The sequence below is a fragment of the Phascolarctos cinereus genome, unplaced genomic scaffold, assembly GCF_003287225.1.
Source record: "Phascolarctos cinereus isolate Bilbo 61053 unplaced genomic scaffold, phaCin_HiC Scaffold_3;HRSCAF=262, whole genome shotgun sequence".
In the NCBI taxonomy this organism is placed as follows: Eukaryota; Metazoa; Chordata; class Mammalia; order Diprotodontia; family Phascolarctidae; genus Phascolarctos; species Phascolarctos cinereus.
Genome location: NW_027555736.1, coordinates 124035115 through 124059507, shown reverse-complemented (window position 1 = coordinate 124059507; position 24393 = coordinate 124035115). Strand labels below are relative to the sequence as shown.

Genomic DNA, 24393 nt, shown 5'->3' with positions numbered 1-24393 from the left:
AGTCCAAAAATACAATGTAAATCACACAAAGCCAAACTTTCAAAGGACAAATAAACAAGGTACCCAGTGACCTCAAGTAGTCAGGTTGCAGCTTCTTCCACGTGGATATCAGTTTCAGCCAAGAACAGCTTTTACATTCAGAAGGATCTCTTCTAGATTTCACTTACATGCTTTCTTTCTTACAGACACTTGTGGGGGCTAGGGGTGCATCTGAGCCTCATAATTCTATTAACTGATGTATATGGAGATGAAATCTTAGAGATCATCAAGGCCAACCTCCTCATTTTACAGATGAAGAAACTGAGACACACTTAAATAATTTGCCCAGGGTTATATAATTAGTTATTATCTGCCAAGTCTCCTAACACACACCAACACACTCAGGCACTGCCTCACATGGCCCAGAATAAGAAAGGGGTCTTCTGGATATGAGCCAGTACCTTTATTCTTTCTCCTTCCTGAGGCTGTAAATCCCTTCAAAGCCATATTCCCATCAGAGAATCAATCATTCATATTCATACCTGTTTAAAAGTAGTGGTGAATCTGACCAGCCAGCGTTGGTACCAAGTCCCTGTTGAGCTTTGTATTTCGATGAACTCATCCATTTGCTTGGGGGTTTTAATGTGGGAAACCTGAAAGGAGAAAAAAAAAGATCAGAGCTGAAGAGTATAAACTCAAAGTGCTGCTTTCCCCAATTTTTGGTCCTTAGCCATTAAAAAAAAAAACAACTTTGGCTTTGAAATTATCTCTAGATGTCTTGTAAGAAAAGATCCGTTCAATGAAACTATACATCATTTCCTAGCTGATGGATCACTTTATATTTCTCTATGAACAATTTCCATCCTAACTATAGCAGATCAATTGAAAAGTAAGATCAAAGAGTTAAAGCTGGAAACAATGTTAGAATTATTTAGCTCAACCCATTCATGAGGCAAATGAGGAAATTGAGGCCCTGAGAGGTTAAATGGCTTCCCTATAGATCTGCAGGTAGGAAATTTCAAAGACAGGTGATGGGGTCCTCTTAGTCTGAATCCATTTTTCTTTTCACTAAACCTGGCTGCTTTACTGGCAGAATAAAACAGTTTAGATTGTTCTCTGTTTTACAACCTATAGAAATAGATGAATAGTCATACTTACATCTATCAGAGCCCTGGTAATCACATTTGGTCTTATAACAGTACTATGAAATACGCATTATTCACCCCCTTTTGCAAATGAAAAAACTGAGAAGCAAGACCACATAGCCAAACAGTGGCAAAGCTAGGATTAGAATTCAGATCTCCTGACACCCAGTTCAATACTCTTTCTTCTATGCCATACTGCCTCATGTGCATAGAGTAAAGATGTCCTTCCTTATGAGGTTGGAAGCATCCACAATGCACATATGTCCTTTACAGTCTACCCAGTATGCAGTGAGTAGCATGTTATAGGAAATTGCCATCATTGCTTACGAAACACAGCGTGGTATTATATAACCATTACAGGGCAAGAAGGAAAGACTTTGATAAACACAAGACAAAGAGTATGAATCTGTGTCAAAGGATAAGGTCCTCTTCCTATCGTGTAAGGTGATAGAAGGCTAGAGTGACAACTACTTCAGATCATAAGATTAATAATATTAACAAATAATATTATATCAAATACATAACAAATAATATTAACATGAGATTAATAACATTAACAGATAATTGCTCATTTGCATTTTGCATAGGATCTGAGTATCATATAACTTGCTCTAAGGAACTCATTTAGGTTCAGCAAAACTCAGACAGGCAGAAGTATCCAGCAATTCTAGTTTCCAGGGCAAATACAACTCACCAAGAAGCTAATGGTGAAGGTCCCCCTGCTGGATGCAAAAGGAAAGGTGGGCTAGACAGGAATTACACCATTTGGTAGCTTTCTACTTTAACTAATTACTCTTACTAACCATAGACTGAGTTCAATTGTTCTCTCTTCTAAAGGAATATAAGTTTAGTCAGCACCTTCCACAAATTAGCAACCCCCCCCCGAGGAAAGTCCTGAACACCTACACACACACACACACACACACACACACATACATTTATAGCTCTACTATAAGGTGTTAGAAGGAATTCTTTGATTTGAGCCTTTGTGGATTAATTGAAATCATGTCTCAGTAATCCCACAAAGATACTTTTTACCAATAAACATTGCTTTACCTCTAATATATAAAGAAATAGCATCCAAATTTATATCCTACTTTTCTTTCTTCCTTTATCGTTAGGAAGAATTATTAACCCATCCCAGAGAGATCTGGCCACTAGAATGTGGACCAAATAAAGTACAATTACTCTAAATTATAATTAATTAGAGTACACCACTCAGATTCATACTCTAAATTACAAGGTCACCTATTTCAACCTATGTCTTGATTCCCTGGGGAATAACCAGCCACCCCATTTTCACTTGGAAATTGATTGAACAATGGAGACTAGATAGATAGGGTTTAGGAAATTCATTCAGCAGTATGTGGAATACCTGGCACCATCCAGCTAACTGCTATAACAGGAAAAAAGAACATTAAGTCTGAATTCTGGAAAAGTTTAGGTTGACTAGAGCTATGGTTAAGAATTTCAGCACTCAGTGTAAATTTAGATGCATACATAGGGTGAGAAGTCTTCCCATGCAGACTGGGAGAGAAAACAACTATGGCAGCCCTCATGGCACAGCTAACAATATGTAATCCACAATTAACATCCCTTTTTAAGGTGGCAAGAAATGCTGGGAGATAGGGTCTAAGAGAGGTGCATGACCCTCAGGGATGGTACCACCAAGCATAGGGCCTACAGAGGACCATGATACATGAGGTAGTGAGATAGAAGAACATGGAAAGGAAGCACTCTCTCACATATTGGCACTCTGGGACAAAGTTTCAATCACCTCACCCTAGTTACAACTCTGATAGATGCTGGAATTTTGACCTTCCCTGTGATTCTTTTTCTAATAAATTATGTAAATTCACTTAAGGGGAGTTCACAGCAGAAAATAGGTTATATGATTATATTCAGAAAACTAATATTTTCTTATATGAAGTGATGCATAATAAAGAGACAGTCAAAAGAATAATAAACACAATTGCTACAGTGTGTTTGTGTGTGTGTGTGTGTGTCTGTGTGTGTGTGTGTGTGTGTGTAGATACATCTGCAGGCAGAAGTTGTGCTCAAGGACTTTCTCATTCGACCCTTGTCAAGACTTTTAATCTCCCTCAACCTCAGTCTCTTCGTCTATAAAATGGGAATAATAATCAATAGCACCTACTTCCCATGGTTGCTGTGAGGATAAAATGAGATATTATTTATAAAGCACTTTGCAAACCCTAAAAGCTATATGAACACTAGCAATTATTATTTGTATACATCATAGTTTAAAGTTAACTTGCTAAAAGATTTCAGTCTTCCACTCACTACTTTTTCTGCCTCCCATCTGCCTAAACCCTCTTAGTAGGATATGTGCCCAACACTAAAATAAATAATGCTAGAGGGGCAGAGCCAAAATGATGGATTAGAGGCAGCAACCCAGGTAAACTAGCCCAAAATTCTCCTCCAAACAACTTTAAAATAACTCCTCAAACCAAATTTTGGAGTGGCAAAGCCAACAAAAGGTTAGGGTGAGACATTTTTCCAGCCTAAGACAACTTTTGAGAGGTGACATAGAGGCTGGCCTAGAGCTTATGCAGTGAAAGGCAGCACCAGCTTCAGGAGCTCTGAGCCCAGAGATAGTAAAGGGGTCAGACAATTGGTCATAGAGAGATTACAGGGAACCCTTTGCTGGCATTGGGTACAGCTGGTGCCAGTTGGCACCTCTATTGTCCATAAGCAGTTCTGGCTCCAAGTTCCAGGGTGGAGAAGAATGCATGTGATGGATCACAAGGGAGCAGGGCCTGGTCACAGTTCCAAAGCAGAGAGGAGCCCTAGCACTTGGGGCTGCAGGAGAGCAGGGGTCCTGGTTATAATTCCAGAGCTAAGAGAAACACTGGTACTTGTGACTACAGGGAAGCAGAGACCCTCCCTGGGCAAACACCAGAGTGCAGACCAGGAAAGTGGTGACCACACCTCTGCCTGGATCACATCACCTTGGAAGCACCTAAAACTTGCAGACCCCCCAGAAATGGTACTAAAAACAGCAGCATGAAGAAGTCTGAAGCTTGGAACAGTGCCTCCCTACCCCCAAGGGAGCAGAGCTCAACTTTAGCATGAAGTTCAATGTCAAGAAATGGGCTGAAAAAAAATCTGGGGGAAAAAAAATTTGACCATAAAAATCTACTAATCTCAGGGAAGACCAAGAAGACAACAATGTGAAAACAGCTATATCCAAACCCAAAAAGAAAAATGCTAATTGAACACAAGCCTAATGAGAATTCCTGGAAAAGTTAAAGAAAGAGATAAGGGTAAAGGAGAAAAACTTGAAAAAAGAAATGAGAGTGATGCAAGAAAATCATGAAAAGAGAATTAACAACTTGATATAAAAAGGCACAAAAATACTGAAGAAAATAACACTTCAAAAAAATTAAATTGGCCTGTTAAAAGACACATAAAAATTCACTGAAAAAAAACCTTTTTAAAAAGCAAACTAGGACAAATGGAAAAGGAGGTACAAAAACTCAATGAAGAAAATATTTTCTTAAAAAGCATAATTGGCCAGATGGAAAAAGAGATACAAAAGTTCACTGAAGAAAATAATTCCTTAAAAATTAAAATCAGGCAACTGAAAACTAATGACTCCATGAGACATCAAGAAACAATAAAATAAAGTCAAAAAAGAAAAAAAAATAGAAGAAAATTTGAAATATTTCATTGGAAGAACAACTGACCTGAAAAATAGATTGAGGAGAGATAATTTAAGAATTAGTGTATTACCTAAAAACAATGATCAGGGAAAAAAAAAAGGAAGAACCTAGATGCCATCTTTCAAAAAATTGTCAAGGAAAACCACCTCAATATCATAGATCAGAGGGTAAAATAGAAATTGGAAGAACCCACCTATTACTTACTGAAAGAGATCCCAAAAATGAAAACCCCCAGGAATATTGTAGCCAAATTCCAGAGTCCCCAGGTTAAGGAGAAAATATTGCAAGAAGCCACAAAGAAACAATTCTAATATTGTGTGGCCACAGTCAGTATAACACAAGATTTAGAAGCTTCCATGTTAAAAGATCAGAGGGTATAAATTTTGACATTGCAGAAGGCAAAGGAGCTAGGATTACAATCAAGAATCACCTACCTAGCAAAACTGAGAATAATCCTTTAGGACGGAAATGGATATTTAATGAAATGGAGGATTTCAAAATTCCTAATGAAAAGACCAAAGCTGAATAAAAAATTTGACATTGAAACATAAGTCTCAAAAGAAGTATAAAAAGGTAAACATGGGGCAGCTAGGTGGCACAGTGGATAGAGCACCAGCCCTGGAGTCAGCAGTACCTGAATTCAAATGCAGCCTCGGGCACATAATACTCACTAGCTGTGTGACTCTGGGCAAGTCACTTAACCCCAATTGCCTCACCAAAAAAAAAAAAAGTAAACATGAAAAAGAAATCACAAGAGACTCAATAAACTTAAACTTTGCATTCCTATATGGGAAGATGTAACATGTAATTCCTAAGAACTTTATCATTATTAGGGCAGTAAGAAGCAGTCTACATGGACAGAGGGCATAGATATGAGTTGATTATGTTGGGATTACCTCCAAAAAAATGAAGAGGTGAGAAAAGGATGAACAGGGAGAATGGGGGGTAGAATGGGGGAAATTACATCACATAAAAGAGGTGTGTAAGAAAGAGCTTTTACAGTAAAGGGGAAAATAGGGACATGGCAGGCAACATTTGAACCTCACTCTCATCAGAATTGGTTTAAAGAGGGAAGAAGATGTGCATGTACACATAATATATATATATATATATATACACATATATGTATGTATATACACACATATACTCGGTTGGGTATAGAAATATATCTTACCCAGCAAGGAAACAGCAAGGGATGGAGATAAGAGAAAGAGGGGAGATGATAAAAGTGAGGGCAGATTAAGAGAGGCAGTGGTCAGAAGCAAAACAAACTTTTGAGGAGGGTAGAATAAAGAGAGAGAGAAAGAAAGATACATAGAAAAATATGTGATGAAGAGAAATACACAGTAATCACAACTATGAATGTGAATGGGTTGAGCTCATCCATCAAATGGAAGCAGATAGCAGAATGATTAGAAATGAGAATCCAATAATATGTTGTTTAACAAGAGACACACTTGAAACAGAAAAACACACAGAGTTAAAATAAGGTGCTGGAACAGAATCTGTTATATTTTGGCTGAAGTAAAAAAAAAAAAAGGCAGGGGTAGCAATCCTGATCTCAAAGCAAAAACAAAAACAGACCTAATTAAAAGAAATTGGGAAACTACATTTTAATAAAAAGTACCATAGTCAAGTAATATCAAATAAAATTATGGCAAGTTTCTCTCATTAAGGCCTCTTTTTTCAAATATATAAGGAACTGAGTCAAATAAAAATAAGAGTCACTCCCCAACTGATAAATTGTCAAGGGATATGAACAGGTAGTTTTCAGAAGAAGAAATCAAAGCTATCTATAGGCATACGAAAAAATGTTCTAAATTATTGTTGATTAGGGAAATGCAAATTTTAAAAAATTCTAAGGTATCAGAAATGGTACCTATTTATCAGAAACGGCAAATGCTGGAAGGAATAAGGGAAAATAAGTACATTAATTAATAGCTGGTAGAATTAGTTCCAAATTGTTCCCTAGAATGGTTGTACCAATTCACAACTCCGATAGAAACAGGATAGGTCCATTTGTATTGATTTAAGAATAACTTTTCCTAAAACCTTAGTTGATATTCACTGTTTAGCAAATAACTGTTGTATGTTTAGCACTGTATATTAGAATGACATAAATAAATGGAAGACACCATGCCCTTCTTCAAATAGCTCATATTCTAAGTGAGAAAACTCAAATATATACACATCAAAAAAAATTTTCAGAACAATTTCATAAAGTATCAGAAAGTGGAAAAAATTTATGATCTAGATTGGAAGTATAAGTCCCGAAGGAGTAGAGGATAGTAAAATGGTCAGTGTGATCAGATATCACCTCCTAAAGGAGGTGAGTTTTGAAGTAGAAGTTGATGGAAGTGATGGAAACCGATCAGTGAGGGAGGAAAGTAGAAGGCATTGTTTGGGTGGATTGCTTGTTGGCGAAGTCCATTATCTTAACGCATAGAATACCTATTTCAAAAGTGTCATAGCTGGCTTTCTGAAGGCAGTCGCATACTCACTGTGAATACTTTCTCAGGTGCCCCCTTGGCTCGCATATTGGTGTCATGCACGTGCTTAAGAATCATCCAGGCTTCATCATGTTTACCCATCTGGAAAAATCAAGGGAAGGATTATTCCAAATCAATTACTGTCACAATCTCCATTCATCTTGCCCTCATTTAACTATCTCGGGAGGATGTCTCTCTCATTATTCTTCCTGCTCCTTAGAAAGGAAAAGCCCTTCTAAGCTATGGTGATGTTTGGTATTTTCTAGGCTTTATTTCCTTTTCCTTGGTTGTTGAGACTTACTCATGTCTTAATGAAGTTTCCCTTTAATCTCTTCTGTAAAATGGGAATGATGTTTTCATTATGAAGAATCCTGCACCCAACTACTAATCTCTTCATTGCATGGTGATCAAACACGGTTCACAAAGCTTATGTCAGAGGAATGAGAACTCTCATTTCCTACCAAGCAGGAAAAGCTTTGAGTGTAAGTTCAATGACAGATGTATACCTGTCACCAGCCTAGCCAAATGTCAAGAGATTTATTATTAGAAGGTTGACCACCAGGTGATGAGGTTTTGTTCTTTTGGGTTTTTTTTTTCACCATAGCCACTCATAAAGATTGTCTAGATGTAGAAAGACTGCATGTAACAATGCCTTGCATTAAAATATATTTGTTAGATTGTTATGACCTGTATCAGTGGAATACTGAAAACAATGCAATAATCCATGTTTTTAGAAATGAAATTAGCTCTGAAGTACAAATGTTAAACATCAGTATCACCATTTACTATGAATTAATTTCTTTTAATATTAACAATCAATAGGATATTTATTTAATCCCTTCTGTGACAATCTTTTGCCCTAAGGTCTTCTAGTCTTGTAAGTGTTATTCTTTTTTTCTTTCCCCCTTTACCTATCATCCTTGTTCTCTCAAATCACTAATATCAGATCCAAGTCAGACATCACAGCTTAAGCATCCAGGGAGATTTTTGCCACAAGGGCCATGTGAAACCATCAAGAGCCTCCTATGTCTATAGTAATCATTGTCCATTGCACCTTCCTCTTACATGCTAGCATTGACCCTATACTCTGGATTTCTTTCCTTAGGTCCCTCTTGCAACATTACTCTCCTCTTATTGGAAAGCCTAGTTCTCAGAATTGTTAATTCCCCTGTTTTGTGCAGGCAGCAAAGCAGCAAAGAGCTGATTACTCTAGCGTCTTTTTCACCCACAATACGACAAGCACCAGAAATAGGAGAGATGGTCTATCTTCTCAACATTGCTTTAGGCTGCTCTTTAGTGCCTTCTGCTGTCTTTGGTTTAAAAATAAAAAACTCATTTACTCCTTGGTTTCTTCCTATCTCTAATAAACTGCATAGTGCAAGAGGCTCCCTGAAGTTATAATAGCAAGAATAGTAGGTTAGGTGAAGCTAATTTATAATTCACATCAACTAATGTGAAGGAAGTCCCAAAATGTTAGATTCTTCATGGCATTCAAGAAGTAAACTGCTAGAAGAGAAAAAAAAATTTGAAAATGCAGTCATTAAAAAATAGGAATTAGCCCAAACTTAAGGATGTGGGTGTTTCAACCAGAGTCTAGGAAGCAAAGGAAAGAAAAGATATTGGATCCTGACAGTATGAAAATACAGCCAAGTCTGATCCTTTGGTTGTTTGCTTATTGAATTCACCATGAAATATTACTTTGGAACATGCTAACTTACCTCCAATAGAAAACGTGGACTCTCTGGCATGAACTTCAGGGCAACCATGGATGCCATGCATGGGAGAGCACAGACAATCACAAACACCCTCCAGCTATGGAAATGATAATTGGTTCCCATGCTAAAGCCCCAACCTGTAATGAAACACCAGGACACATTTCTTTCTGTATTAGCTCCCCTGCTAAAGAATTTATGCTTATAAGGTAATTAAATTACATTAACAAATACAGTGGCACCTAGAAATACAAATATGTAATGTCGTCATCCCAGCAAACCCCTGGAGAAGCTACGAATTTATTCCAACAATGCTCCCATTTCTCAAAATATTTGAGGGAAAAACTTTTTAGGAATTGCCGTAACAGCCTTTATAAAATACCTTTGTTGTAGTGGATGGGGAATGCCATATCTGTCCTCTGAAGATGCACTTAATTTTTTTTAATAACAAACAAAAGTCATCCAAAGTGACTTCTAGTGGAAAGTGTGATCTATTGGATGAAGTTAGGTAAATGTTATTTTTTTAATCAAAAATGAGGTATAATTTTGAATTAGTAAGTCTGTTTTCTTGTCTGGCTTATTCACCAGCACAGAAGGCAGCCGCAGAAAACATATTTCAAAGGTATTTTGAATAGCATAAGACATTGGAAAGAGTACTGGGCTAGGAAGCAGATACATGGGCTCTAGTCCAATCTCTTTCTCTGACTTGCTGAGTGACTTTGAGAAGGTCATGTTACACTTTGCACCTCAGTTTCCTCCTACATCAAATGAGTAGGATGAACTAGATGATGCTACAGATCTTGTCGGACCCTAAGATTCTATATATTGCGATGGAAGCATTCTGTGAATAAGCATAAGGCAGCTAAGTGGTACAGTGGATGGAGTATAGGGCTTGGAGTCAGGAAAACCCAAATTCAAATCCTGCCTCAGACACTAGCAGTGTAACCTCGGACAAGTCACATAACCTCTCTTAGCCTCAATTTCTTCATCTGTAAAATGGGAATAATAACAGCACCTACCCAACAGAGTTATGATGAGCAAATGAGTTAACATATGTAAAGCACTTTGCAAACCTTAAAGCCATATGTAAATATCATTATCTAGTCTTGGGAGATGACTCCTTTGAAAGGGATAATATTCATTTGGATAAGTTCTGATTTTTACATTAAAAGAAAATTCCCATTACTTTTGAGTTTATAACTTCATTTGTTTAGTCTCTGTTTTAAGGAAGCAAAGGGATATAGTATATAGCACACTGAATCTGGAGGCAGGAAAACCCTTACCACTGATATTTGCTAATAGTATGAGACCATGGGCAAGTCATTTAACCTCTATGAATTTTAGTTGTTTCATCTATAAAATGAGAGTAAATTAATGCCTGCAGTACTTATTCCCATAGGATTCTTATAAGGCTCAATCAAGATATGTATATAAACTGCTTTGCAGCCCCCTAAAACATTATAGAGGGAAGTCTTAGTCCAGTTTTATGCTTTAATGTAGCTTAAAGCTCTAAGCTTTAGCTGCACTAAGGCCGTCAGGACAGCCTGTATAATGAATCAGCTATTATTATAGCCCTCTATAAAGAGTCAGCTTTTATTATAACCATAATTCATTTTATCAAAGTTCCTCTAAGGACTGCGATCATATCTTTTATACTCTGTGCCTGACACAGCATCCTGCACAGAATGGACACAACAAACACATTCTTTGTCCACTGCCGTTACTGCTGCTCAGTTGGCTATACCACTTGATGGAAGAGGTCAGACAGAGGGTCTTCCACTTGGGGAAAAAGAAACCACTAGATAGCAGTTACTTAAAATACAGCTGGCCTCCTCAATAGAAAAGACGCTCTATTCAATTCATTCTTTCAGAACCAAACTCCCCTTCTCCTCGGGCTTGGTCTCCTCAGTTTCTTGATTTCTGTAGGGCGTTTCATTTTCATTTAAAAGCCCTTCCTTTCTCCCAGCAGGGGCAGTAGAACAACAGGCAATGACCAAAACTGTGCTTACACTTCCTCAACCGATGCCCTAAGATTACTCTGGCAAAGTCAAAAGTGAAGTCCAAAATTCCTACAGGCCTCCGACTCTGCTACGTGGCCAGAGAAATGCAGGCAGCCTCTCCAACTCCAAAACTTAGAAAAACTGCCTGATGGAGATTCCTTCCTGTTATTGCTATTGTTTCTAACAAATGCACATGTTTTATCCCAGTTTCATTACTCTCTCATCCCTCTAGGTTACTTCCCTTTCAATAATCTGAGTTTGGCTCATTCACTGGCCAGACCTCTGAGGCATTAACATAACTCGAATGGTGGGCTGCTTCCCAACATTTGGAGTAATCTGCATTTCTGGATGGGGAGTTTTTCAAAAGGCAATATTGTTCAATTTCATGTTCTTTGAGGCTGCCCTACTTTTCTCCATCAGGATTTCACAAACAGCTGGTGCTTCTGGCTGAAACAGGAATTAATCTCTCATAACAGATACTCAGATTTTCCAGAGCTTTGAGTGTGAATCATAGAACTGCAGACCACTAGAGAAGGAAGGGCCCTGGGATATCTGCTAATCCAACTGCCTCATTTTTGTCAATCAACCTAATCAACCAATCAATATGTATGTGTTTTGTGGTAGGTGCTGGGAATAAAAATCTAAAAGACAATTCCTTCCCTTAAGGAGCTTGCTTAGTATCCAACTGACGTTTCCAGAATTCTAGCCCACATTTCAGACCAATATTTCCAACTTCTTACCTCCTAGACATACCATCAGAATCTCAACTGTACCATGTCCCACACTGGGTTTATTATCTTCCTCAAAAAACCCATTCCTATTTCTGATTCTACTCTTCCTGCCAATGACACTATCATTCACCTAGTGTCTAGTGTTCAAAACCTTGACGTTACCTTTGATTCTTTTCTCTCCCTTATTTTTTATGCCTAGTCAATTGCCAAGTGCTATTGATTTTGCACTTACGTAGTTTCTTGTATACATCTACTCCCCTCTATTCCCACTTCCACTCTTGTAATTTTCCACTGGGGGTGGCCACAAATCTGAGCCCTATTTCATGTCCCAAGTCACCACTTCTAAACTTCACTAAAAGGATTGCTCATGTGTTTTTATCTCATCATAATCACTGTGGTCCATCTTTAAACTACCAGTGCTAGTAGAATGCTTTTCAACAAACTCTCCTACCCAGAAATGTAATTACTGACATATAATGCTAAAATGGTATGTGACTTGTGAATCAGGAAGATTATTTTGGCTGCTACATGAAAGATGGATTGGAGAAAGAAGAAATTGGAAGCACAGAAACCAATTAGGAGACTCTGCCTTAGGTGGTCTTTCCCTGTGCCTATATACTTCTGTGAACTGATCTATGCTAATGCGGGGCAGATATGCCTATCGTGGCTCCATGTGTTTCTTGACACAAATATAAAATGAGAATAAAAATACCTTTTCTACAGGTACAGTAACTGGACTATATGATCTCTTTAGCCCCTTTCCAACTCTATGAGCTATGAAGTGTGCCTATCATTTCTTTCTATTGCCTCTTTAAAATAATAATAACCTACAGGAAAGAAGGAAAACTTGCATAATTTCTAGGTAGATTTTTATTTTGAAATATCATGTGGTTTTGTTTCAGGAGGATCACAAGGATTTTAGAATAAGAGAGCCATCCAAAAATCATGTCTAAGGGAATGTTCCGAGCACAGGAGAAAGGAGGAAAAGAGTATTTGGATGTAGGTATCAACGCTATTGAAAACACATTCATGAGATGAATACTTTGAGCTTATAGCGCTTACCATAGTGTGGAATAATAGTCCAGGCCATTGCTGAAGCATAAATTCCTCCAATCATCCAGAACATGCAGAGCCAACTGAGGTGTTCTCCCCTCTTCTCACGAGATAAGAATTCAGAAAAATAGGCAAATACGATGGGGAGAGACCCCCCAATCCTGAGGGGGCAAAAATACCAAAGAGGAAGAATCAAGGCGTGTATAGAAAAGGGAAGCCCCCTTACATATACAGATAGTGTGCCATGTTGAGAGACAACAGAACTTGCAGAATAAAATGGGGAACTAAATTTCATTAAAAAGTTAGCTGGTCATTGTGGTTAAACTACAACAAAGCTAAGATGAATTGACTAGTTAGTAAGGCTAGAACATAAAATGAAAACAAATAAAACAGCTAGAAGCATTTTGATAAACTTAGGGGGCAATTTCAAGGAAGAAGCTCAGAAGTCTTATTTCATTATATTCAGAGCAAGGACTTGTCTCTATAATGGTTGGAATCCTGATTGAGACAAACCAATGTGGAATTGAAGCACCCAATTTACTCCTATATCTTAGGTATAATACTATGATCTTGATGCCTTTTTTTCTTTGTCTGCTTAGTAGATTTAAGAACTATATAGAGAATAACATACTGGGTTGTTTACTACTTTAATTTAAGCTATTTCCAGCTAAATTTCTTTTTTTTTATTTTTAATGGTTGGCATTTTTTTGTTATCACTATCACTATCAACTAAGCTCCCTTCAGAGAAATCCTTCCTTATAACAAATACGTATAGTCCAGCAAAATAAATCGGTACAATGGCCATACCTATCTCATTCGGCATCTCAAATCCATTTCTTCTCTGCCAAGATGGGGAGGTATATTTGTTTCATCTTCAGTTTTTTGAAGTCGCTACTGTTTACTGCTTTGATCAGACCTCGGCTTTCTTTCATATGTCAAAAATGCCCAACTCACTAGCTCATAACTCTGTTAGACTGTAAGGTCCAGGAGAACAGGGAAGGTCTAACATCAATCTTGGAATCAACAGTATCTAGCATAGCAACTTGCCCAATAAATGTGAATTTAATTGAAAGTGTCTGGTTGTGTTCATATTGCGGACATTTTATTTCTAAGCTTTATTCTAAACTGTGAGGCATTATTCCAAACATATCACCATCCCATTTCTCTTCCCTGCTAGAAATCCTAGAAATCATTTTTGACAAGGAATTTCTTACTTCATTCACCTAATTCTTGGAGAAGAGATAAAGGGCCACAGTGTCATAGCAGGCTATTATCACTGTATCCCAACTCTCCCAATACCCAATATCAACAGAGACAGAACACTCATCTGGATAGATCGCAGTATATAGCCCCTCCCACAAGTAACTGGGGAAGGTTGCAGGAGAAGGCTATGAAGAGATCATAGATCTGGAGCCAGAAGAGACCCTTATTTTACAAATGAGGAAACTGAGGACCTGTGAGGTTAAGAAACTTGCCCAAGGTCACACAAGTGGATCAGAAGTGGAATTTGAACCCAGTCATCTGACTCCAGAGTCAATGTTCTTTCTGCATTCATCACTGGTTTGACTCAGAGTGACGTGTCTTATGTTCCTAATGTACATACCCTATACCAGAGATAAGGCGGCAGAAGAGGAAGAAGCCATAGCCCTGCACGAAAGAAGACAGGGAGGCAAAGGAGGCGTTGATTGCAAGGGACATGCCAAGGACTTTCTTCCTCCCAAGCTTATCTGCCAGGCCACCCCAGATGAAGGCCCCGGCCATCATTCCCAGGTAGACTATCAGCCCTGTGAGAGGGAGAGAGAAGAGAAGGTAATAGAAAGAGTGACACAGAGAAAGAGAGAAATAGTAGGAATATTCAAAGTGTTCTGCATACAAAATGGAACATATTTTGGAATGGTGGACAGCCATCATATTTTCCCTCCTGGAAATCACAGCATCATTAACATATATGATCTAAGGAAAGAAAACACTTTGTAAACTTAAAAAGTTTGTTCTATGAAAGTAAGGCCTTAGTAGAATTATGTGAACAGTAAATGTACAAGGATAAGTTACTACATATAACACTTACTATGTATAGTAAGCATTTATGAATATCTTGTGACTAGTAAACATGCCCTAAGTGTTTACAATTTGGAATATATTTGTTTGTTTTTTAATGGTTCCTTTTCTGGTCAAAAAAGCCCCCCAGAGAACTTCTATCCCATGGCTCTATCTTTAAATGTTCCTCTCAAAGGAATATATTGCCATTTTGTTGAAATGGGTATGGAGAGTTTCTTTAAAGTCAACAAAGTATTTCAAAGTGAAGGGTAGGACAGCAAAGTATCAGTGTCATTCTCCAGCTGATGAGTCATAAAAAGACATGAACAGTTTCCAAAAGAATTGAGAACTATCAACAATTATGTTAAAGAATACTCTAAATTATTCATGATAAGAGAAATGCAAAATAAAATCACTCTGAGGATTCTCCTCAAAGTTGGAAAGATGATAAAAGATGAAACGGTCAACATAGGACTATGAATTTGTTCAACCATTCTATATAACAAGTTAGCATTGCGTAAGAAAAATCAATAAACTGTTTATATCCTTTGACCCAGCCATTCTGCTGTAGACTTTATATCCAGGTGAGGTGAAAGGCCCAATATATATTAAAAGTTTCATAACAGCATTTTTGTGGTGGCAAAAAAAACCCCTAGAAACAAAGTAGAAACCTATAAATTAGAAAATGGGTGAACAAATTGTGGCATAGAAGTGTAATGAAGTACTATTGCATCATAAAAAACAACATATATGATGGGAATAGATGCAGAATAAAGTAAGCGGAATCAGACCAACAATCAACACAATGAATATGAAAATATGAATGAAACTAATAATAAAAGAGAGTTGAACTTTGGTCCATTGTGATGACAACCTTCTTCCTGGAGAAGTGACTGTGAAACAAACTCTCTTTCTCTCTATGGACAGGTAGAGGGCTATGAATACAGAATATGTAGTCAGACAGAGTCTATGTCTGTTGGTTTTCAAAATGTTTTTATTTCTTAGGCTTCTGGGAGCCAGGAGAGGCAAAAATAGAACATATAAAAAAGGGCATGTATAAAGCTATATCCAATGACTGAATCTTTTAGATGACATGGAAAAGAAGCAACAAGACTAAACATGTAAACAATTACTTGTCTTATAATCAAGTCGATTTCTTAAAAAACACCTTGTTAAGTTAATTTCTAGACACTTGTAGTAATGCAATTATATTGTGCTAAAATAGCTGCCAGATAGCTGAGCTACCTACAGTCATAGGTGACCCTTATACAACTGACCAAATAAACAGTAAAGTATTACATCAATCGATACTTCCATCTAATAATAACTGATACTTTCATAAAAGTATTTAAGATTTCCTGTGTGTGGTATGGGGAAGGAGATATGACTCCAGACTGGCAGAGAGGATACTGAGCTTGAGACTGAGTACCAACATCAGAGGAGGAATTAGTGTCAGTGTTTTTGTTTTTTAGAAGCAAGACATGTATGGTGCCAAGTACTCTTCAGGAGAGACACAAGGAAAGATTTTGAAAGCTATAGATATGTAGGGGAAGCCACCTCCTCAATATGTCCCTGATTTCTAGTTTGTCTCTCTACAGACGAGAGAGAGAGAGAGAGAGAGAGAGAGAGAGAGAGAGAGAGAAGAGAGAGAGAGAAGAGAGGAGAGAGAGAGAGAGAGAGAGAGAGAGAGAGAGAGAGAGAGAGAGAGAGAGAGAGAATGAGAACCTTTCCTTTGGATGAGATTGGGCGCTCCCTTTTGGTTTAAGCTGAGATTTCATCTCACTCCCATCTAAAGAGCTTGCTTACTCTAGTATATTTTCTGGTATGTTCTAAACTATATAACTCCTCCAATTTCAGTTTGCTTAGATTAATTTATTTACTTATATACAATTTGTGATTTTTTTATAGGAAAGAATCAAGCTGGCAGGTTAAGCTTGGGGCTACCCTTATCCTTTAAGGAGGACCAGGAAAGCAACTTTTGTTCTGAATCTATTGTACCCTTATACTAGCAACATCTGTGAATCAGATAGATATTAATCTAGTCCAATACCTTTCTTAGATATAGGCAAAGAAAGGACCAATCATCCAACCATGCCTTTTTCCTGCTCTCTTGAAGGCAGAAATCAAAGCTTTGCTTGAAGAGGGTTGGAGTAAATTCCAAATCTATGCCACCTGTTAGCTTCAAGTCTATACATTTAGACAACCCATTTAGACATATCTAACATAGGATATACATATTCTACATAAGTAAATGCAAAAGTACAAAAGAGCTAATACAAAGTAATTTGAGGAGTATGCTGGGGCTGAGGGGGGGCACTAATAATCAGAAGAATTATATGAAGTCTCCTATAGGAGATTGTACTTGAGCTAAGTCTAGAGATTCTAAGAGGTGGGGATTAGGAAGAAGAGGATTCCAGGCATGGAGAACAGCCTTGCAAAGTCAGAAACAGGAGATAGAATGATTCCCTAAGTGTATATCGAGGTGGGAGGCTTTCCTGACTTCAGGTCCATTTCTTTTTTCCATAAGCCATCCAGGTAAGTAGATATCATGATGCATGGCTGTAAACAAGTCTGGCACAGCCTAAGTCTATACTCCTGAATCCCAAGTTGTTGTCAGAAGGGCCTCTAGTTGGAGTACAATTCAAAGCGGTAGTGGGCACCTGGATTCCTTGAGTTACTCCAAATTCATGTCCCACCATCCTAGAACTAATATCACAATAACCCCTATCAAGAATCCTAGAATCCTCCTAAGTATTGTGTTTTTGATACACCCACCATCCTGTTCAGGATCATCTTCGAGGGGAAAAAAATATGGTAACTCATTCACCTGTCTTTGTATACATATCCCATTCTTTCACTGCTTCCCTGGAGGTGGATGGACAGAAGTGTTATTTTCCAGATCTAGGTAAAGCTCATCTTTACTAGGTTTGTGTGACTTTTGAAAGGGCTAGGGGTTAAATTCACAAAATAACAACATGCATTTAATAATTTTATCCTCCATACAATGTGGATAGTGATGATGATTTTTAATCCTTTGGGAAGTAGAAACTGGCATTTCTGTTATTTCCTGGACTTAGTTACACTTTAGTCAGCTAATTAGGTGAAAATTAAACCACTGCAGCTCCTTGTCTGTTTGTCTTTGATTTTGTTTTGGTTTATTTGTAGTTCCACATCTCTCTTTCAGTTTGGGAGAGCTTTAAAAAAAAAAGCTGCCTGATTTTTCTCTTCCCAGCTCTGTAGGATGTGACAAGGTAACCCAAAGATACGCCCTCCAGATCTGTTTCAGTTTCTCCCCTCCAACCAGAGAAACAGTAAAATGCTGAACCTGAGTTGTGCTTCTAATATTCCTGCACACATCCATGAAACAAACATAAAAAACAACATTCTGTGAGGCTATTGTCCCACCACCAGGGTAATATCTGCGAACTATACCCAGGGGACACACAGAGAATACATTTGACCTGACCTGACCTGAGCTGAGCTGAACAAACTGAATTAAACTGCTCTGGGGATATGATCATCTCCTCCTCCTTGTGGAAATCTTTAGGTAAAAAGACAAAGCCCAAGGTTTCCCATTTCATTAAGCCATGGAGTTCTAGGTAAAAAGACTAGTCCCTACATGATTCAAGGAAGATTTATCATGATATAGGCTAAAAGGAAATGGAGTAGAAATCAAGGCATGCTATGATGAAAACATAATAACAACAATAATAATTAGCATTTATATAGAATGTTAAGGTTTATGAAGTACTCAACCCTTGATCCTTCCAACAGCCCTGTGATGATGGTGCTATTATTAGCCCCATTTTACTGATGAGAAAACTGAGGCTGAGAAAAGTTAAGTCACTTTTCTAGGATCATTTGTCTAGCAAATGAGTATCTGAAATATGTTTTGAACTCAGGTCTTCCTGATTCCAAGTCTAACATTTTATTTGCTATGCCTCTTTCAAAGAGTTCCTCTTGCTTTCAAATAGATCATAGATTTAGAGCTGGAAGAGACCTTTGAGGTAATTGACTCCATTTTGCCATGAGGAAACAGGCCTAGAGAAGTAATTTGCCCAAGGTCCCAAAGGCAATAGTGGTAGAGCCAAGATCCAAATCCAGCACCACTGAGTTGGACTCCAAAGCCAGCACCACTTTCCACTGTTTCCTGCTGTAACTCTATCCATGTTCAGAGGGTTAGCATGCGTGGCACAATCGATAGTTAGCCTTAGGGCCACAAATTCCTCAGTTCAAATCCTGCTTCTAATTTGAGCTTCATGGCCATGAGCGAGTCATTTAATCTCTCTGAGGCTTCCTTGCCAATAAAATAGGGCATAATCATTCACAGAACAAATCCCCTTAATAAAAGGATTTGTTCTGTAAGACCTGGACTCAGTCAAAGGGCCACTCTTGAGGACCTAGAAGGCCACATGTGGCCTCGAGGCTGCAGGCTTCCCACCCCTGATCTAGGTCAAACCATTTTCTTTATATTATTTTAGAACAGAATTCATTTTTCAGATATAGCAGCTCCATACAACAACCCATCTATCCTGTCCTTTTCTCCTCACTGGCTGAGGCCTAGCTCAGCAATGCAGTGACAGACAAGACTAAGCAGCTGGGACAGGGTGAGTATCTGCTCTGTTTGTAATCTGGGATTTGGGGAGAAGAGGAAGGGAGGAATATTTTGGAAACCCGAAAACAGCTTACCACAGGAGATGTAAAGGTACTTGGCTCATTTGATCAGCTAAAGGGTCGATCAAATTATAAGCTTGTTAAGGCTGGGATATGTGTCTTACTCCTCTCTATACCCCTTAGAGCACGCACATAGCAGGTGCTCACATTGCTATTTGAACATATAAGGGGTTATATTTAATGGTGTATCATCTATGTTGCTACAGAGGGAATGAGAAAAGATAGAAAAACATGGGGATGTAGGGATTTCACTAAAGAGAAAATATTCTGATTAGACACAGAAAACAGGAACACTAGAGTGCCTGAGTGATCCATAGGGAGTGGCGAGATTGGTCACAATGAGCTATATTTACAGAGAGGAAAGAACAGAACTACTAGGAATTGACCAGCATGGAGGCTGCTGAGCACGTAAGTGACTTCATTTTTCTTCTTGTTTCTGGGTTTTCAAATTAACTCTCTCTTAGAAAATCTCCACTCAGGGTCTGAAAGTAGATCAATAGTAACCATTTTTCCCTTCCATCCCATCCACCAATTGTTAATTTTTATAGGGGTTTAGATTTATCTGTGTACTTCCCAGTTACCACTCACTGGATTGACATATAGATTTGACATACAGATTTCAGTTCTGATTTTCTAACTCCTCTATAATTACTTTGAAAGAAATCCAGCAAGCAGGCTGGTTTTTACATGCTCACAGACTTTCTGCAAACATGGATTGTCATGCCCACAGCAGTACTGAGCCAAGTAGAATCTCTAAGATGAGCGTATCAGTCAGATCATAGATCAATATCTGTAAAAGTGAGAAAGACTCAGAGATTGGGTAGGTGATGGAAGCTCACTACTTCAGGCCATTGACTCCTGTCTAAATGTCTTCAGATATCCTGATGGAATCAGCTAACAATGACATGCCTGACTTTCTGTAGCAGAGGACATCAACCGATAAAAGACATAGGTTAATATCTCAGAAATAGCACTAAACTAACAGGTGACATTGGTTACAGCTACTAACTAGCTATGTAATTCTGGGAAAGATACGGAACCTCTCTCAGCCTCGTTTCCATTATTGATAAAATGAAATAAAGGCACTAATCAGAGAAGCTTAGTATTGTGGGAAAAAACACAGACCTCAGAGTTATGAGACATAGATATTAATAATAGTGCTGCCACTAGGTAAGCGTGGAAACTTAGATAGGTTATTTAATCTCTCTGGGTCACAGTTTGCTCATCTCTCAAACAGAAGTATAGGACTAGATGGTTTCTAATGTCTTTTCTAGCTCTAAAATTATGCGGGTGAGATTTACTCCATCTTCATAAGGGCAGCTGGAAGGATAGCTGTTACCATGTCCCACCAGTCTAAAGTAATGAGGCATTGTGACAGTTAATAAAGAGGAGCCATCTTCAGCATCAGAAAGATATGAGTTCAAATCCTGTCTCCGACAAGGGCTGCCATATGGTACTGGAAAGTAGCTTAACCTCTCAGTGAACCCAGTAATTGATCTGCATTGATAGATGAAATGCATTACTAGGTGCTCCCTAGATAAAACTGTAGATGTGTGTTTGGTGGGGAAGCCAAAAAATCCACAGGATTTTTGAAAGGAATCTTAGAGACCATCTAGCTCAACTCCCTCCTTTTTTAGATGAGAAAACTGAGGTGGTTTGTACAAGGCTACATAGGTTAATTCAAAAAAAAAGAAAGAAAGAAAAGAAAGAGGGAGGAAAGAGGGAGGATTTGGACCCCTCTGCTTCCAAACTCAAGGTTCCATCCATTATGTTACATCTCATCTCGTTCAGAAGCCAAAGCTCCTGCAGATTTTTTACATTGTGCTCAACCCACCTACTGATGAGTTAGAATTAGGTATGGATTATTTGCCTAATCCCATGGGTAGGGGGAGAGTAGGGAGAAGCAAATTAAAGGAAATCTCATCTTATGCCTCCTCTCTACAATATATGTAAGCCGGATTGGTTTTAAATTCTAGATGCACTGCTTTCCCGAGGCACTTTCTCGATACACGTTACTGCAAATGGAAGGTTACAATATTAAAACTTAATCAGGTTATTTGTATGGCTGCATAGCTTCCTGTGATGTCTCCAACTGAATGATGTGTGTGTCTATGTATCACATTCTGCGTTCAATTGTAGTTTTCCAGTTGTGCAATATGATATCAGCATCAGCAGTTGGGGGTTTTGATAGATTCTCTGTCCCTGTTTGGAAATGGATTTTCAAAGGCCTGGTTTTGCCTGAAACCCATGGCACCCAGATATATGTATAATCAGCAAGTAGGGTAGATTGTGACTGAACCCACATTATTATTCTGTGGTTTAAATGAATGATTGGCCAAGGCTATTTGTTTTTTGATGAATAATCCAAGTTGGCAGGTGTTCAGCTCTTAAAAGCAAACAAATCAAGTAATCCTGGTCTGCTAGAACACCGCAGCCTTTTGTCTTCACGTACCTGGCCTTTCTCCTTCGATTTTAATGATTTTCCACCTTTTTTTATAATAGTATTCTGACACCAAACCAGGGAAGACAGTTGCCTCTCCTCAAACACGCATAGACCTTTAATCTGCACAAATCTCCAAAGGACTGCTGTACAGCCCTTATGGCTGATGAATAGGAAATCAATTTAGAGTATCAGACTCAGCAGTTTTATACAATAATGTCTCATTAATCCAGAGGCAATTTATCAGCCAACCTCAGCTATCCAGAATACTGTTAAAAATCAGGAGGTAAGCAAAAAGAGAGCTCTGAGTATACAAAAGAGAGGTCAAAAAAAAAAAACCAACAACAATGTGCTAAAGCACATTGTACTTTATTCATGCATCAAAAGCTCTGGTCCTTGCTGAAGCTATTTGATGTTAATTTGCACCCATTTATAATGACCTTAGTGATATGGTTCCCCAGACTACAAAAGACTGAAATAAGAAAATGAGGCACAGAATTTGGGGAGGCTGCTAGAGGTAGGTACACTGACAGTGATATAAGTGATACCCAATTGTATGGCAACAAGGGAGGAGACAGAAAAACTATTAAGAAACAAAAAAACTCAAAAATCAGGACATTTTCGGGCAGCAGTTCTTAACTTTTTTGTGTAACGGACTCTATGGCAGTTTGGTGATGTGTATGGATCCCTTTTCAGAATAATATTTGAAGGAAATGCTGAATTTCAGTTAAAGGCAAACAAAAATAAAGATGTATTTTTTCCCATTCAAGTTCATGGACCTCCTAAACCTACTTCTACATTTGGAGAACCCTGAGTTTAGGGAAATTTTCTAAGAAGGCAAACCATCTTACAGTTTGCAGTTGCCCCTGAAGGCATCATTAGGAGGCTGTATGGTAGAGTAGATGGAGTTCTAAACTTGGAGTCCAAAAGACCTAGCTTTGAATCCTCTCTCTAACAGTTACCAGCTGTGTGACCCTGGGCAAACTATAAGACCAGCCTGAACCAAGATGTACAAAAATGTCAAATAGTACAGGGTCTGCCAACACAGATCCTTGCTGTTGCCGCTCTCCAGTCACATCCAGCTCTTCATGGCCCAATTTGGGGTTTTCTTGGCAAAGATACTGAAGCGGTTTGCTGTTTCCTTCTCCAACTCATTTAACAAATGAAGAAAGTGAAGCAAATAGAGGTAAGTGACTTGCCCAGGGTCACACAGCTAATAAGTATCTGAGGCTGGATTTGAACTCAGGAAAATGAGTCCTCCTGACTTCCAGGCACTGTGCTTACTTAATTCACTGAGCCACCTAGCTGCCAGGACCATACTGCCTTCCCGCCTCCCACATTTTCTCCTTTGATCCTCACAGCAGCTCTGCGAGGTAGGTAGTAGAAGTATAATTATCCCCATTTTACAGATGAGAAAACCTGAAGGTTAAGTGACTTACAGGTCACATAAGTGAGACTTGTACTTCAGTCTTCCACTTCAGAGTTTTGACACATTTCTAAGGTTACCCCTAATTTAAATTGACTAAACTCCAAATGTTTCAAAAGGCAAGTTAAAAACAGAGTTAACATTGATAGGATCTCTGTCTACTAAGTTATTTAGTCTGTGCGTTAACGCTAAAAAAGTACCTTAGATTTGACTTAGAAGACCTGAGTTCAAGTCCCACCTCTTTCACTATTCGTGTCATGTTAGGCAAATCATTTAACCTACCTGGGCCTCAGTTTCTTCATTTATAATATGAGGGAGTTGGACAAGATGGTCTCTATGATCTCTTCCAGTTCTAAATCTATGGTCCTATGAGGATATTTCTTACTTTAATATTTCAAGTATCTGTGATTTCATCTATGTGGATTGTCTCTCCACTGGTACATATTGCAAACCATTTTGTACCTCTTAGAAAACCAACTCCATGAACAGCTCCACCAAAAAAAAAAATCATTACTTGATTGATGGCTGACCCTCTTGTGATGAACCTCTCCAAAGCTACCTAAGCTGGTTCTCAAATAAACATGGAGTCCACTGCCAGGAGTACAATGGTTGGAAACCTTGCCAGCTTGGCAAGACCTGACAGAACTCTGCTGAACTCAGTGTCACCCTCGGGGTTGGATCTACATCACAGTAAGACAGCAAAGTAGCACACTCCAATGGGCAAACTCTTTATTTATACTCCTTTAATCATTCTAGTGTTTTAATAGGATCTCCCTTTAATTGTCTTCATCTTTCTGCCAAGGAGCTTCTCAATGTATCATACCAACTCTATTTCTCCAATTTCTTGCAAGGTCATTTCAGGTTTTCATTCATTTAATTCAATATCTCTTTATTGAGTTCTGTTCAAGAAACTCAGGAATCCTCCTTTGAAGGTTAGAATGATATGCCCTTTGTTGAATTTTCTCAGACCCCCTCCCCCACCACACTTCACAGAATGCCACATCCCCACTCTTCTCCAGAATCC

General features: G+C 38.4%; 1 protein-coding gene across 2 annotated transcripts in view; it reads right to left on the bottom strand.

Annotated features, from left to right (window-relative positions):
- SV2B (synaptic vesicle glycoprotein 2B) overlaps positions 1 to 24393 on the bottom strand; it is a 165961-nt gene that overhangs the window by 20161 nt on the left and 121407 nt on the right. For both annotated transcript variants that reach the window (XM_020964491.2, XM_020964512.2), the window contains 5 exons: positions 14396 to 14576; positions 12802 to 12953; positions 9015 to 9148; positions 7309 to 7398; positions 522 to 632 (listed from right to left, as the gene is read on the bottom strand). In XM_020964491.2, coding sequence (XP_020820150.1) covers positions 522 to 632; positions 7309 to 7398; positions 9015 to 9148; positions 12802 to 12953; positions 14396 to 14576 — 668 coding nt within the window. The remainder of the gene's footprint in view (positions 1 to 521; positions 633 to 7308; positions 7399 to 9014; positions 9149 to 12801; positions 12954 to 14395; positions 14577 to 24393) is intronic.